General features: G+C 34.5%; 1 protein-coding gene across 1 annotated transcript; it reads left to right on the plus strand.

Annotated features, from left to right (window-relative positions):
• Window positions 1-1,924: 1,924 nt before the first annotated feature.
• LOC126699993 (uncharacterized) lies at window positions 1,925-13,276 on the plus strand. The gene is made up of 8 exons (XM_050397974.1): window positions 1,925-2,486; window positions 3,746-3,841; window positions 8,300-8,414; window positions 8,488-8,793; window positions 9,519-9,609; window positions 10,489-10,822; window positions 11,448-11,596; window positions 12,439-13,276. Exons 1-8 carry the CDS (start codon window positions 2,169-2,171, stop codon window positions 12,947-12,949), a joined length of 1,920 nt encoding a protein of 639 aa, XP_050253931.1. The 5' UTR covers window positions 1,925-2,168; the 3' UTR covers window positions 12,950-13,276.
• Window positions 13,277-17,840: the final 4,564 nt, after the last annotated feature.

Genomic DNA, 17,840 nt, shown 5'->3' on the forward strand with positions numbered 1-17,840 from the left:
CCAATCATGGGCATATACTAAAAGCAAAAGTTAGAAGTAACTAAAAGCAACTTGTGTATTTGAAGTTCTTTCTTGTTAGAAGTAACTAAAAGCAAAAGTTACAGCCAACCATTACAAAGCTTCAAATATTGATACCAGAGAATTACTCTTAAAACTCAAATTACTGGTACAAATGTGAGTTCCCGTTCGACCAACCAATTGCTACTTTGATTAGGGTCAGACCCTCTACATGGGATATAAGTTCCAAAACTGATGTTAAAATTGAGCTAATCATGGGCATATACTAATTTCCAAAGGGGAAAATTCATGAGATTAATTCCAAGTGAGGAACTCTTAGATTTGATTTTTTTTTTTTTTTTTTTTTTTTGAGAAACTGAATCAATGAAGTAGGGGAGGAGATTACCTATATAAATTGACAATTATCTATGATCATTTTATGCTAGCTTTAAAGAAATAGATATAAATTGACAATATAAGAACAAACAAATCATTTAAAAATTTTAATATAAGTAAAACCCTCACCTCCTCTACCCCTCCAAATTCCCCAAATTTGGGGGAATTAAAAATCGAGGGGCTTTGGAGGGCTCAAATCCTTCCCCCTTCCCCTCTAAAAAAAAAAAAAGGGTCCAAATAAGGTTCATTAAAGCCTCTCCACCCCCTTTCCTTTGCTTCTCTCTCCTAACCCTCAATCCAAACACGCTCTTAAGGTGCATGTATGTTTTGTAAGTCGAATGCGAGAGAATCATAATGAAAGATAAGCCATTTGAATGAGAAATCATTGGATACACCTAATGTGCTACATTTTGTTTTTACATAATTGTGAGTCTTATGCGTGAGACTCATAAAATTCACCTTTATATGAGAGGAATGTGTAATGCACTGAATAATTTTACCATCTTGAAGTGGTAATATGAATATTTATGGGCAAACACACATGTGTGACCTAAATAATACCTATCAATATCATTTGGTTAAAGTTATAAATGTTGCAAATTTTATCAATATTATACTATACCATTCCATCTAAAAAAAAATATTATACCATATAATAACTTTCTATCAGATTTTATTTTTGGATATTCTATCATTACATTACATTGTTTTTTTTTTTTTTTTTTAAATTTTTTTTAATAGCCTACATGCTTGAAAAATATCATAATGGTCAAAGATCAAATATTCAATAACATCTTGTTAGCAAGAAATTTGCAGTGCGTGCTAAGACAAAAATGGTGTAATCCATCAATGGGATTTCCAAAATATTAGTTTAAAAAAAAAAATTATCATGTGGTGTCACAAAGAGTTTTGTCAAACCATATATATTTCCTATAAGATATTTTCTCCAATAAACCCTAAACATGGTATAGTAGACTTGTTAAAATTTAATAGATAAGGTTGTGGTAAACAAAAACAAACTCTTTAAATCCTTGTATTATTAAAACAAGACAATTAACTCTTCTACTATATATTCCTTTAAGGACACTCAGGTAGTGGGCTTAATCCATTTGAAAGACGAGTTGAAACTCTGAGGTTTCAAATTTGATTCTTTATTTTATCAGTTCATAAGATTTTCAAGGTATCTCATGAGTAAAGAATGAAATAATTTAACTGAATATATATACATAAAATCTCATTTTATTGTACATATCTTCACAGGTAAATCTCTTTGTATTATATATTCCTTCAAAGGTTGGAGGCCAGCCCCACTAAATTCAAAACCTAAACACACCCCTCTCCCCCCAAAAAAAAAAAAAAGAAAAACCCAATTTGGTACAACCCATTTTAGAACTTAGGAGCAAGAGGGTAGACAAATGGCCCAAGCCTACAAAAATGAACCGGGTTAAAACGTTGGGGGTCCAAGATCCTAAAACCGCCACAGCCATCACAACACCCAAAAAGAAAAAGTAATACAAACCCTACCAAAACCCTGAACCCCTCAAAGCCTCTAACACACACTCAGTCACTCACACCTTGTCTCTCTACCATCTCCTATGGTTAGAGAGAGAGCATTTGAGAATTTCCACATTCTTGCTCTGCAAGCTAATTCTTTCCCCTATTAAAACCTTTTTCCAAAACCCAAACTCACATTTACTTTCACACCCATATAACCAACAAAAAAAACCCCATCTCTCAGGGTTTATCAAAAACCCCAAAAATAAGAAAAAGAGAAAATGGGTAAAGCCTATGCAATAGGGCTCATCTCAGCCCTTGCAGCTTCTGCCACAGCTTCCTTGTCGTCCCAATCCCATGTGGCTTATGCTGATGGCCCTTTCAAATTTTCTCCATTTTCTTCTTCTCCTCCTTCTGGGCAATCTCAGCCGTCCAATCCGCCACCGGCAGCTCCGGCTAATAAAGAGTCTGAGCCTCCGGCTGCGCCTAAGGTTCGGAATGATAACCCGAGGACCACGTCGGCCGGGTTTGATCCCGAGGCGCTGGAGAGGGGGGCCAAGGCGTTGAGGGAGATCAGCAGTTCCAATAATGCCAAGAAGGTTTGGAATTTCGCTTTTAAAATGTTTTTTTTTTTCATTATGGTAGTTGTTCATGGTTTTGTCATTTTTATGAAGTATTGTTGATGGGATATGCTGTTTTTGTGTAGTTTCTACAAATGGGTTTTGTTTAATTTTTATGGGTTTAAACTTTTAATAGGCTTTGGGGTTTTTGCTTTGATAAGTTGTTCCATGCATTACTTTATTTTGGAAAAATACTGGCTTTTTGAGTTTAATTGATAGTTTATGTTAATTCCTAAGCCCTGTCTTCTGAGTAAGGAAACATAGGAGAGGTCAATACAATTTGGCTTTTTGATAAAATGAATCAGTGATGTCGGTCAAGCCAAGTAGGTCATTACTGTTTAACTGAGGATAACAAAAGAAAAGAAACAAAAATGTTGAACTTTTGTACATTCTTAGCATCTTTGGTCTTTCAGAAAAGAGGATATATGTTAGTTAAGTAAAACTGTTGTTTCATTTTCAATTGACTGGTGGGATTTGTTTTCGGGGAATTTCAGAAATGAAGGTCTAGATTCAATGTAATAAATTCATTCTTTTTCTATGTTTCTCTATAATTAAGGCCAATTATCATTGGATCAAATGACATTCCTTCCCCTAATAAACAGGAGGTGAAGGGGTCATGAGTTCCATCTTGGAGGGATGTGTTGTCATTAGAAAATTAAAAGGCCATAGAAACCAATCTTGTATGAAGGGTGCAGGTAGCAAATATTATAAAAAGCTTGTTCAAGAATGTTATAGTGACGAATTGACTTATTACATTATGCATGGTAGTTTCTAAAAGTAAGGAATGGAATAGGCAGATAATAAAATAATAGAATGGATTGGAATATAGTGTATTTGGTTTAGAGCCTTTTTAGGAGCATATGCACTCTATTTGAATGCTGAGGAAAATGGAGGACAAATAATAAATTTCAGTTTTTTTTTTCTTTTTGGGAGTTAAATAAGAACTTTTTTAATGATTTAGTTGTTACAACAAGTGGCAGGGAGGGGGGGATTCAAACCTTGGTTCTCCTCATAAGGGAGATGAAAGTTTTGAAGTTATGAAGTTCTCACCCACCAGATGCTTTTCTATGGCCAGTTTAGTTTTTCAGACCCCAAAAGTAGAATACATGTTTAAGAATGTCCATTGAATATGTTTTTAACCGTTGGCTTGCGTACTTATAAATTAAAAAAAAAAAACTTTTGGCTTGCGCAGAATTGATGACTTGAGGGAATAAAATGGGTGCTTTTTGTGGTTATAGGTATTTGAAATTATAAAAAAGCAGGAAGAGACAAGGCAGGCAGAGATGGAGACGAAGGTTGCGGAGTTCAAGGCAATGCAAGCTCAAGCTGAGACTGTAAGACACTGTTTTCTTTGTCCCTTCCTCATTACCATACTTTAAGCTAAGTGAGAGCTCTGACTAACCTGCATGTTTATCCTATGTGTATTTATGCATTCATATATATGTGTGTGTGTAAAATTATTTGGTTGCTAGATATGCATTTTGGAAATCAGTACTCTTTAAATATTTTTTCATTCCGTAACTGCAAATCCACCATATAAAGGCGCATGTGCTCATCTATCTAGCATTTTCTTCTTCTATGTAAATTTTACTAGCTTTTAATCATCTTAGCAAATTAAGTGAAGTCACTTGTGAATGTTAAGTAGATCTTCAGCCTTCTGTTGTGACAGTTTTTTGTCTTGACAAGAACTTTATATATAAAAGCATCTGCTTGGTTTAATGATGATCCAAAACCATGTTCCAAATTTTCATATGATAAAGGATACGACTTGATTGACTGAAGTCAAATCACTTCCAGTATCTGATTTTTTTTTTTTTTGAACGTGTAATCAATGTTTCCTTTATGTCTGTCAGTTATTGTGTTGAATAAAGTACTTGTAACTGTTTTTATTTTATTTAATTAATTAATTTATTTTTAAAACTAAAACTTCCCAATATTTTTTGGTGCTTCTTTTTGAATTCTTTATTTGTCAACTCAACTAACCCTTGAAAATGTACTTTTCAATGTCACTTTTAGTTACCAAAACTTTAAATAAAATTGTAGATGTTGCCAAAATTGAGATTGTCCCAGTAGTCAAGTTGGGCAATTTAAATGCTCCAACAAATATTTTATGTTGCAAAATTGGTAGTTTGCCAATGACCTACCTTGGAAAGCCTTTTGGGGCTCCTTTCTAGGCTATTTCGATATGGGATCCTATTATAGAGAAGAAGGAGAGGAAACTATCCCTTTGGAAACATTTATATTCGTCTAAGGGTGGTAGACTCACTTTGTTAAAAAACACTTTATCCTATTATCTATCTTTGTTCATTGTTCCCAAATCTGTGGCTGATGGATTAGAAAAAATCTAGAAGAATTTCTTATTGGGGCTGACAGAGGAAGAATTCAAATACCTGCTAGTGGCTTGGGGTAATGTTTGCTCCCCTATTGTGATAGGTTGTTTGGGAATTTGGAGGATTGGGAATTTTAACCAAGCTTTACTAGGAAGAGGTTATGGTGCTTGGGACATGAAGCCAACCATTTTTGGCCTGAAGTAATTGCAACCAAATTTGGTGAAGATAGATGGGCTGGAGTGCTAGAGTTGATAAAGGGGCTTATGGTTGCATTAGAGTGGGTGGGGAGAGTTTCTTCACTTATGTGGAGAGGGTAACCGCATTCGGTTTTGGTACGATCCTTGGAGTGGGCATCTTCCTCTAAAGAATCCTACCCTGATTTGTTTGTGTGCTTAGCTTCTAAGGAAGCGTTGATCTGTGATGTGATTTCTCCAGATTGGGGCAATATGAGTTGGAATTTACAATTCCATAGAGCTTTTCACAATTGGTAGCTGGAGATAGTGTTTTCTTTCTTTGAGTTTCTTTATTCCAAGTTGCCTAGGGGGAAGGGAGATGGTAAGATGATTTGGAGATTGACTAGGAGTGGTACTTTTGATGTTCGATCCTATTATAATTCTATTAGTGCTTCCTCACTCTTTCTTTCTCCTGGAGAGCATTTGGCTTGTGAAGGTCCCTTAAAGGGCGTAGTTCTTTTTATGGACAATAGCCTGGGGTTGGATTCTTACAATCGATAACCTTTCAAAGAGGAGGATTTCCTAGTTAATTAGGGTTGCATGTGCCGATGTTGTGGGGAAATAATAGTGGATCATCTTTTGCTTGATTGTGAGTATGCTCATACCTTGTTGAGTGAAATTTTCTTGATGTTTGGGATTCAATGGGTGGTGCAGGAAAAAGTTGTATCTTTGTTGTCTGGTTTGAGGAACTGGTTGGGGAAATATTTCTTAGATATATGGAATATGATACTGGCATATTTGTGTGGTTGGTTTCGAAGGAACGAAACAACCGCCCTTTTGAGGATGTTATGAGAACTATAAGTCAATTGAAGTAGGTCCTAATCCTGACTTTGTTTGATTGGTCTCGAGTTTGGGGTTTGTGATGAGTTGCTATTTTTGGGATTTCTTGTTAAAGATCTCTCTCTCTCTCTCTCTCTCTCTCTATATATATATATATATATATATGTATATATATAGGGTTAGGTTCAAGTTTCTAAGTAATGTTACACCACCTAATAACTTTTTATTCGATTATTACTTCAAAAATCATTGTTGGATTGTGCCAATCGGATGCTATATTCTATTCGATCTAAAAAACCATCTTTTATACTCAAATTCAAATACAAAAACTTGAAATTAAACATGTGATTGATGGCATGGTTATTGATCTAGGATATTTTGAAATTTTGCAAGCATGTAGAGTATAAGAGGGAAATCTAATACAATGGTAAATTTTGTTGAAATTTGCATTCAATAAAAAAATGTTGAGTGGTGTAACTTGAACCTAACAATACACACACACATATAGTTAAAAGGAATAAAGTTCTCAAGATGTACTTATGTATTGATCTATGTAATATGTTTCTGAAAGTGGACCAAATGGTATCTCCTCTCCAGATAAATAGGGGGTGGAGGGTGAGATCACTAGTTTGGTCCTCTATGGTCCATGAGTTATATTTTTCTATTAAATGAATTTGAAAAAGAAATGTTGACATTTACTGTGGGGCATGTGTGATCCAAGGTTCAAAGATAAAAAGAAGTTTGTATATGCATCTTCTATATTTCTTCTTTTGCTTAGGGCGTCAGGGGTGAATGCGTCTAAATTACTCAACTGGTTGGTTCTGTCAGATGTGTCTAAAAAAGAACGTTTATATTTCAAAATAAAATTATTTTTACTATAAATAAACAAACACAAAATTGTGTATTTCTAGAGGAAATCGTAAAAGGTCTTTTGAGTTAACCTCTCTTTTATATTATCTAGGGCTGGAGATCCTTTTCTTTTTACTATTTCAAGAATACAAAAACCGCTTGCTAATGCTAGAAATTGAGCTGAGCCCAATGAATAGAATTGAGCACAGGCTGAATGTCTTGATTAACTTATTCTTTTCCTATATATTGTGAAACCATGACTAAAATGTTTTATTTCTTCTCAATATTATGAATTTTTACTACGAATAAACTGTTTATATCATCAATAAATTAAAAATAATAATTAATATCACATGAACCTATTAACAAACTTATACAATCCAATTTCAAGTCTATATAAATATATTTTTAGACAAGTATACATATAAAAATATAATATTATATATAGTTAAATTGAGCCCTCATGTTCACGATTTTGTTCACGAATACATTATTATGTTTGAGGTTGACTCGTTTAATAATCGAGCCTAATCTTAAGGCTTGAACTTGACTTGTTTTCTAAATAAACGAACATAAACAAGTTTTTTCTCAAGCCGAGCTTGGTGAATAGCTTGGTTCATTTATAACCCTAACAAAGGGGTTTGGGGGGGGGGGGGGGGGGAGGGGGAAGAAGCTGAAGGGGGGAGAATTAAAATTTCAGCTGTGGGGACAATGTTCCAAGTTCATTATCTTAATTTTTACTTATAAAAAAAAAAAAATTCAGCGGTTTGGCTGAGAAGACAAGGGAGAGAAAAGAAAGTGGCATGGCTAGGTGTTTTCCACTTGGGCTTGCAAAGTTTCATCCATCAAATTTGAAGAGAAAAATGGTGACAGAAACCTCAATTACAGTTATGCTCCTTTATACCCTTCCCAACATTCTAGAAGAAAATGGTGAGAGAAAATGGTGTGTCCAGGTTAGTGGGCACAATGTACCCTTCCTCATTCGAACCTTTCTAAAACTTGCTTCTTTACCTTCACCGCCATTATGGAAGTTGTTAGTGTTGCTAAAGTTTATGGTGGCGACAGTGTGGTTTGCTTCCTGTTGTCTCCATTGAGCCATCCCCTTATTCAAATGGGGACATCACCTTGTGGTTTGTCGACTGTTCAACTGATGCCATTGTCAGTGCCCCTCTCTCTGTTTATGTGTATCTTTTTTTTTTTTTTTTGAGAAAATGATTGTGTATGGGATTTGACTAATCTGTTGATTCTTTGGGTCTTAAAGTGTGTTTTTTTGACTAATCTCTTGTTGTTTCCTTGGGTATTAAGGTATCTATTAAAGAGAATAATTGTGTATGGTATTTGATTAATCTCTCATGTTTCTATGGGTCTTAAAGATTTTTTTTTTTTTTTTTTTTTTTTTGGGTGAGAAAGTAAGTTGTGTATAATATTGATTAATATGTTATAGTTTTTTTGGGTCTTAAAGCATGTGTGTGTGTGCGCCCTTTTTTAATAAGCATTTAGCAGTGAGTTTTTCTGATAGATGCTTGTTATGAAGATATCATATTAAAGCGTATGCTGGTATACCGATTGGTTTGTAACTTCTCTATTTTGTGCTTGATAGGAGAGACAAAGGGTAATTTATGATGAACAGAAGAAGCTAGCTCAACAGCAAGCACAAACAAAATCCCAAATTGCTCAGTATGAGGATGAACTGGCAAGGAAGAGGATGCAGGCAAGTACCTTTATCTGGGTTCTTACAAAATTATTTTTGGTGGAGAATTTAATTTGCTATATTGCTATGGCAGGCAGAAAATGAGTTACATAGGGCCAGGAATCAAGAGCTTGTAAAATTGCAAGAAGAATCATCCGTTAGGCAGGAGCAAGCTCGAAGAGCAACTGAAGAACAGATTCAAGCACAACGGCGACAAACAGAGAGGGAGAAGGCTGATATAGAACGAGAAACGATCAGAGTGAGGGCTATGGCAGAAGCAGAAGGGAGAGCCCATGAAGCGAAGTTAGGTGAAGAAGTCAACCGGCGGATGTTAGTAGACCGTGCAAATGCAGAGAGGGAAAAATGGGTAGCTGCCATAAATACTACTTTTGACCATATTGGAGGTATATAATTAATTACATTGTCTAATTTGATTCAAGAAAGACCTATTCTCACTATTTGGTTGGGTACATGTTTTTTGTTATGCCATTTTAGATAATTAATCAAGACAAAGACAAACATGCCGTTTTTACATTATCTCATCTCAGGAAATAATATATATGGTATTCTGCTTGTATTTACACAAATTGAACAATATTACTCATTTTTGTTGTTTTGAATAAAGAAAAATAAAAAGAATGATAAAAAAAAAGACTAAAAGAGTCAACTGCATATAAACTCTCTTGGTAACAATACCATTTTACATTGTAATGTTTCTGTGTTAAATATTCATCATATAATCAAATGCCATATGGAATTCCCAAATTTCAGATATTGTGCATAAAGTAGTGGACTATCTTGTTTGATTTTCCTCATGCCATGCATTCAAGTTTGTGAATAAGGTTTGGAGTTGAGTAGTTTCTTTAGGAGCAAGACCTGTCTTTAAAAAAACCAAGCTTCTATTATTGCATGCTATATTCCTTATTTCATATTGCAGACCAAAAGTTCAGCTGAGTGAGGACTTACAGGGCTGCAATTGAAATGCTATCATTGTTCTGTTGCAATTTTTCTAAATGTATTTTTTATTTCTTGATAATAGTTTTGGAACTGAGTTTGCTGTTGTTGTTGTATTATTATTTTTATTTCTTGAAAAGGTGTGACCTGACGTGGACTCGTCTATCTTTTCCAGGGGGTTTTAGAGCCATTCTAACAGACCAAAATAAGTTGGTAGTGTTTGTTGGTGGAGTGACGGCTCTAGCAGCAGGGGTTTACACAACAAGGTAGTTGTTAAAATTGTACTAAAGGATGTGTATGTACTGTTCTTTTGGTATTTGTATGTGCATTTTTGCCTTTGAAAGCTTAGATATTTACTTGGTTATCTGCATGGACTTGACATTTTTCTTCTGAGTTGTATGTATGTTCTTGGCTATTACTGATTTTTGTTGTTGATATTTCCATGTTTAGATGGCCGTGTCTTTAATTTCTTCTACTCATCTTTTAGTAAAATCTGTCTAAGGGTGTTGATAATTCCTTTGGGCGTGAATTTTTCCTAGGAGTGAAAAAAAATTTTTAGTCAGTCATGCCTCTGCTTGTGTTGTCTTTTGTTTGGGTTAATCTGCTGGCTGAAGTTAGTGAGTCTTGGGATACTTTGTCCACTAAAGATGAATTCTATATCATTCTTGCTTACATTATTTTGTTGCTCTCATTGGGGATTGGTTTAAAGCAGGAATAATTGTTATTTGTAGTATCAAGCATGCTATGAAAAGATGTATATATTCATTTTCTAAAATTGGTTATTGTTCCCTAAATGTGCCAATTTCTTCAGGCATGGTGATCAATGTCATTTAATCTTCGTTGGGCTATTTTTTTTTTTAACACTATGAAAAGATGTATATATTCATTTTCTAAAATTGGTTACTTTTCTGTAAATGCACCAATTTCTTCAGGCACGGTGACCAATGTCACTTAATCTTCATTGGATTATTTTTTTATCTGTCAAAGCTCTTTAACTTTAATGTCCTAGTAATTAGGCTGTTTATCTACTTGAGGTGTTGTATTTGAATGAACTTTGTTGATTGGGCATGTTAGTTGTATTACATTGTTTGTGATTTTCTATCTGCAAAGTTATAGCTTATGCAGGTCGCTTTTCTCCATTGCAGAGAAGGAGCAAGGGTGATATGGAGCTATGTAGATAGAATATTAGGACAACCATCACTAATTAGAGAGTCATCCAGAGGGAAATACCCTTGGTCAGGCTCGTTTTCTCGTGCCATGAGCACTCTCTCTCGTGGTGCGGATAAAGGATCTGCTTCGAAGAATGGAAATGCATTTGGTGATGTAGTCTTACACCCATCTCTTCAGAAAAGGATTGAACAGCTGGCTGGCGCAACTGCCAATACAAAATCCCATCAGGCACCATTCCGGAACATGCTTTTCTATGGTCCTCCAGGAACAGGAAAAACAATGGCTGCTAGAGAGCTGGCTCGTAAATCTGTATGAGATCTTACCACTATATTATGTCATGTCCTTGTTGGTTTAATTTCATAAGTTATGTATGTATATATGAATGTTTTTCCATTTGTTAACATAAATACATGCATGATGTATAATACTTCTCTCTTACTAAAGATTGGCAGTTCATCAAAAAATATATGCATGCATGCATGCTTGTAAGTAATTAAAAGAGTGATGCACATCTTGGATGATCTTTAAGCTTGAATTAAATTTGATAAACTTTGGAATTGAAATTGAAATATGATGTCTGTGGATGTGTTTTAAAAGGTTGATAAAAATATTGTTTTGTCATATACATTTCAAACTTTTGATGTCAATGGAACTTTTAGGCATTCTGGAAGGGAAAATTAGGCCCCAGAAATATACTGACCCATGGGAACTGAAATTGATTCATAGTTTCTGTCTAGCAGTTCAATAGACAACATATGTTACAAAAATTTTGGGCAATTTTGAAATAAATGGATTGTCAATGAATATATGGAACAATGTCCATGCTTGTTGGTTTTTCAATATGTTTTCATATCATAGTGATATGTTTATGAAAAAAATATGCTCTGCTGCTTTATTAGCATCTTTCTCTGATGATTAATTCTCATGCTTTTAGGGGTTAGATTATGCATTGATGACTGGAGGAGATGTTGCTCCGCTGGGACCACAGGCTGTCACCAAGATACACCAGTTGTTTGATTGGGCCAAGAAGTCACGGAAAGGTTTATTGCTTTTCATTGATGAGGCCGATGCATTTTTGTGCGAGTAAGTAGCCACAAATTTCCCCTAATCAGGCAATATTTAGCATTCCGAAGACCTGTCCCAAACCACCTGTACATGAAACAAGGCATAGGGTCTGCTTGCCAATTTGCTTGCTTAGATGTCTGTTGGTAAACATCAAATGGAAAATGAAGTGCTTTTTGGCATAATGTGATGAATCAGGCCCTTGGCTCCTCTCCTTGACTGAATAAATAAATATGCCTTGGAATAGCTGTAGCATTTAAATGTCCCTATCAAAAAAAAAAAAAGTTGTAGCATTTGAATGTGGATGCTATCCTTTCGGTGATAAAATTTGGCTTCTTTGATAAATCATAGTAATAGATTGACTCTAAGGTTTTCAATACTAATGGAAGTTTGGACAGTATTCATTTACTGTCAAAAGTACACTCACTGTTTGGGCATCTGTGCATTAGAGAATATACAATGATTTACATTTTTGTTCATAACAATTGAAGCCATTCTGATCTATTTTGTTACCATTGAATGTTTGGAAGTCAAATTAGTCCCTATAATGATGATGAGATATGGAATGACCCCAAATTTGTAAGTCTTTTTTTATGGATTAAAAAAAAAAAAATTCCATAAAAAACCTCAAAAAATTGTTATAATGCAAATGGAAGAGTGAATGATTTTATTGTAAAGCACCATTAATTGATTCCTCTTTACACTCCCATATCTTATTAAAGTGCTTTATTCAATCTTACGTCTGCATTAGTTTATTTCCAGTAATGTATATATGATGTAATTCAAATATAGATGAGACAAATCCATTAGTTTATTGGAAACGTAGCTGAGAACTTCTTGTATGCGTTGACCAAATGTTGCAGGCGGAATAAGACCTACATGAGTGAAGCTCAGAGAAGTGCACTTAATGCCCTCCTTTTCCGCACAGGTGACCAGTCCAAAGACATAGTGCTTGCTCTTGCAACAAATCGCCCTGGTGATCTTGATTCAGCTGTGTCTGACCGTATTGATGAAGCTCTGGAATTTCCATTGCCTGGGGAACAGGAACGCTACAAATTATTAAAACTCTATCTGGACAAGTATATAGCTCAGGCTGGACCGAAGAAATCTAGCTGGTTCAAAAATTTGTTCAAAAGGGAACAGCAGAAGATAGAGGTCAAGGGTTTGACTGATGATATTTTTAAGGAAGCAGCAGCTAAAACTGAGGGGTTTTCTGGAAGAGAGATAGCAAAGTTGATGGCAGGTGTTCAAGCTGCTGTTTATGGGAGTGAGAATTGTGTGCTTGATCCAAACCTGTTTCGGGAGGTGGTAGATTATAAAGTTGCAGAGCATCAACAGAGAAAGAAATTGGCAGCCGATAAAGGTAGTGTATGATTATTGATGTTTAACGCACAGTTTTTGTATCGGGTGGCCATACATTGTCAGGTTTCTATCTGCTTAGCTGCTAGGAATGGCCCATGCTTTTTGTTCAGGGCACCATTGTCTTATGATTATTTGCCCCTTCCTGATTTGGGAATTTTGGTATTGAGCATCTTAGGTTTTATTAAATGTTAATGCTGATGATAATTGTCAATTATATTCACAGGGGTATCTGTTAAAATAGGTTATTTTTATCCATATAGTTGGGAATTCTCTTTCTCCCATTTGGCATTTGGGTTGCTTTAATAAAATTTAATGCCGGTGACAACTGAATTATTCATAGTTTATGGATTTGTTACATTTGTTTTCTTGTAGTTGGGATGTAAACGAGTTAAGTCGAGTATGAAGGAGTTTTGGCTTAGTTTGTCTAATTTGTTACAAGCTCAAGCGAACTGCCAAACACAAGCTAGACCATCCATTTTTGTGTTCAAGCTTGGTCTCGTTAATTCTGCTAAAAAACTTGAGTGGTTTACGAATTTTGACAAGTTAATTAACTTAATACAAGTTCTAAAGAAACCAATATTTCTACCTTTATTGATGTATATTAGTTCCAAACTATATTTAAAAAAATAATAACTCATTCATTAATTTACTCTTCAGATATAACATTTTCAATGAAACACAACATAAAAATGCATTTTTTGACATTTTCCTTTGACGTAGCACCTATTACTCATGAAAATCATTTTCTTTATTGTTTGTAAACAAATCCAGTTTGGGAAATTTTCCTTTTATTTTCAGATAATCGAGGTTACATGTTGAAGATGGTACGTAAGGGTAAGAGTAGACACACCAGAGATGTAGAATCTGAATACGTAAGTAAAGGGACCATGCTATATCTAAATCCGGTTCTAGAATGACATCACAGTAGCTAATTTCCACACCTTGTCTAGGCCATGATGAATTGACGAAGGTTCAGATGAGTTATTATTGGTGTTGCATAGGTGTAAAGAGTAACTTCTTATAAATTACACTTCCATCTGTTTTGAGTTTAATTAATGCATGGGGATCCAGGGGCTGTCCAAAATATATAGCGGTTCATACATACACTGGTGTTCAACTTATTTTTAGAACAGAAAAAAATGGAATTCATTAGCTAGGTTTATAATTTCAGAGAAAGTGGCATGTTGTTATTGGTTGTTACGAGTGGGCAAAAAAAGTAATTTAGGTTATAGATTTAAATTAGAACCAATAACAATTTGTTATGAAGGAGATTTTTTGACCCAAAAAAAAAAAAAAAATGCACTCCTAGCTAAGTTTATAATTTTATGGATGCATCTCGAAGGGGAGTAGATTTTCTTACGGAACATAAATGCGTTCCAAGATAACCATGACTGCCAAAATAGTATAGGCCACCAAGGCACCCCATGGGCATGGAGCACGTTGTGTTTTTTGGTTGGACTCTGGAATTGAGATTCTCTTGAAACCATTCTGATAGAGGTAATTGAAAGACTTCTAAGCTTAGCCCATCGCAAAGAAAGTGTAATGAAGTTCCATGCCGGTCACCTTTTGGGCACATTTTTGTAACTAGAACAATGGGCAAAGGACCACCAGGTACCCAATTATTCTGTAACTTACTGTTCACTAATATTATTTTAATGTATACTGATTGCTTCAAGATCCTAAGTTTACAGTTGCGTGGAAGGTTGTATTTGATACATTTGCGCAATACATCAAACGAATTAACGGCAAGACTCACTACACAACAACATATTTATCTCAAAAAAAAAAAAAAAAAAAAAAAAATCTATCTCAGCATACCCATCTTGTGGCTAATAATAGGCTTGCTATTTAGGTGCGTATATAGCATGCGGAACAACACAGTTATGGATATCTTCAAAAATGTGCAATTTGGTGGCTTTATAATTCAATTTGGTGGCAAAATCAAGCACATAGGCAACATGTGTCATTTTTTTTATCAGTCTAGTTGTCTTTATTTATCTTTATTATTTAGTCAAAGTTACTCATGAGTCTTGTTGGTAATTGTTCTAACCTAATAAATCTAATCATAGGGTGATGTGAAGTCAATCTAGGGAGTTGTTATCTTTATTGGCAGTGTCAAACATTTAGTTGAAAACATTTATTTCACATGCAATGTATTCACCTATAATTATCAATAAGAAATCAGAAGAAGGCAGAAAGTTTCTATTCAGAAAATCATTTGCAAGTGTCCTTATTTTGGAGTTGAGTGATTCCTCTTAACAATCAAGTGTGTGACTTGGTCGCGTTGAGTGACGTCTGCAATTAGTAGCATTGAGCGACATCCGCTACCTTCGGTTTAGTGGCATCCCTATACTATTCATCCTATCATTAGGCTAAATCAAAAGATTTAGCCTATCTAGCAGGTCTCGGCCTGCATCAGTGCTTCTACCCAAAAAGTGAAGAACATCAGGTGCAGGACTACAGTAAACTTGAACATTGAGTGCCTCTCCAAATCGACATGCATATTCATCTTTGTATCTGTAAATATGTTAGAATATGTGTTTATCCTAATGTTTGTTCATTGGTACTAAGGTGCTTGTATGTCGACAGCATGAATGTGATAGAACCTTCTTCTAAGGGAAAAGAACATTTTGTATTGAAATAACACCTAATGTGTAAATTTACAATGTCAAGGCACCTAGTTGAACCAAAGTAGTCTTCCCCTTTTTAGCAAATAAAAAAAAGGCAACAACATTGTTAGTAGCAATTTATTAAACAAGAGTTCCATATTTCATTTTTCTTTTGGCCAATATAATTTTTGTGTGTGTGCGCACGTTGAATATATAAATTTCAATTTGGACCATAAGTCACTGCCACATATTATTGAAGCAATTTTGGTTACACCCAATTCAAATCTCAAAATCACAATGGGCATATACGCAAAGAAATGGTTTTATGTGATGATTTCTTTGGTATTAATTTCATAATATTAAAATTTTAGTTATATATTTTAGAATCACGAAAGTTATACAGATGTTATAAATTACCTCAAAATTCCAAATCCAATTGGTTTTTTTCCCTTCTTCTTCTTTGTGGGAGGAAATGATTTTTCTTGGTGTGGAAGAAAAATATATATTTTTTAATACGAAAAAAATAGTTTCTTACTGGAAGCAATAGGGTATTTATTGTTCATCAAGTGATACAATTGGAGCCATTTGAATATATATTGTTGTGAATGGTTTGATTTTTTTTGTCGAATGGCCCTCCCACATAGAGAAGAGAAGACTCTTTGAAAAACATAAACTTGATTTCTTTAAAGTTGTTCGTGTGTTTGTTTGTTTTTATGTAATAGAATTATTAGGTATATTGGGGCTTTGGGTTCTATTCCCCACAAAACAATGTTGCTAGAAAAAACTAAAAATTATTAACTTGTAATAACATCTTTGTAACATAACAACAGATTCTTTGTCCAGAGAGAGAGAGAGAGAGAGAGAGAGAGAGAGAGAGAGAGAGAGAGAGAGAGAGAGAGAGAGAGAGAGAGAGAGAGAGAGAGAGAGAGAGAGAGACCATGTTGCTTTGCTCAGATTTGGTGGCTAGAACCTGAGGTGTTGTCTATTGCCTGCCTCTATTGGGTCTCATTGCTTTGCCTCACGAGTCATGCCTTACTACCTTAGTTGGTCAGCCCTCCTCACAAGTAGCAAGTGCTTTTGCTCAGTTTTTTTTTTTTAATTAATTTATTTTGATGGAATGGTTTTGGGAATTTATTGTGTAAGATCAATCTGGTTTTGGTTAAATTTTTAAAGGGCTTGGTCTAATTGGTTGAATGATTGGGCTAAATTTTCTTGAGCTTTTCTCTTGGTGATTTTATGGTTGGGTCAATCTTTTTTGGGCTTGTCAATTGTTTTTTAAGGGTATTTTTTTTTTTTGTTTTTTGTTTTTTGTTTTTTTTTTTTAAAGATGGTCAATGATGTTGTTAGGGGGTCAGGTGTAATTTTATTGGACAAACTTACTAAAATTAATTACCTTTATATATATACTAGTATTTATTTATTTATTTTTTTTCATTGTTTTGGGGGGTGGGGAGAGGCAAGCAAAGCCCTCTAAGGCCAAAGAATGGCTTTGTCCCTAACTCTAAGCTCTAGCCACCAGATCTGAGTAGAGAGACACGGTATTAATTTCTCCCTCTTATATAATGTGATTAAGAAATCAACTTTTTAGATTTAAGTGAAGTTGAGCAACAAATATGACTCATTAAGCCTTATATGTAATTTTCCTATTCATTTTTTCTTGTTTAGCACCGGAGAACTCTTATTTATTTTTCCTCTCTATGGTAGAGTAATTGGATGAGCATTAAAGAAAGCAGTCACAAAAGCTATTTACATCATGTTTGGGAATGATTTTAGGCTAAGTTGTATCCTACTATTTAAAAAATCTCGTCTTCGTCTTAAAAAGAAATGTAATTCCTTATAAATCGTAAAGTCAAATAAAAAAATAATTCCTATTTTTTTGTTTGGGAAAAAAAGAAGAAAAAAAGAGAGGCACATTTGCCATGCATAACCGAGGGGCCTAACTAACCAAATTTATTCTTAAATAAGGTTTTTTGTTTGGAAAAATTAAATAGGATTGATGACCTATTCTTCAGCAAAACAAGAGATTTGTTATGATTTATTGGTATTATTGCATTCATTACGATCAATTATATATTTGTTATGATATATTGATATATTTGATATATTTGTTATGATTTATTCGATGCCATTTGTGGACGGAGAATTCTCTTCTTTGTATATATATATTTTTCCTTTTGTTAGGTCAAATTAATGGTGCAATCAAGTAGTCGTTAGGCCAGACATGGAAAGTTCGGTTTAATTGTGTATATAAAAGTCTTTAGTATAGCCAGTACCGTTTCATCTCTCCAAATTCA

The sequence above is a fragment of the Quercus robur genome, chromosome 9 (genome assembly GCF_932294415.1).
Source record: "Quercus robur chromosome 9, dhQueRobu3.1, whole genome shotgun sequence".
In the NCBI taxonomy this organism is placed as follows: domain Eukaryota; kingdom Viridiplantae; phylum Streptophyta; class Magnoliopsida; order Fagales; family Fagaceae; genus Quercus; species Quercus robur.

What these genes read in the sequence shown, in the direction of transcription:
- LOC126699993 (XM_050397974.1), top strand. Translation starts at nt 2,169, where the DNA reads ATGGGTAAAGCCTATGCAATAGGGCTCATCTCAGCCCTTGCAGCTTCT. An exon ending in AAGGAAGAGGATGCAGGCAA is followed by an intron (nt 8,415 to 8,487) that starts GTACCTTTATCT and finishes TATGGCAGGCAG; the next exon opens with AAAATGAGTTACATAGGGCC. An exon ending in GAGAGCTGGCTCGTAAATCT is followed by an intron (nt 10,823 to 11,447) that starts GTATGAGATCTT and finishes TCATGCTTTTAG; the next exon opens with GGGTTAGATTATGCATTGAT.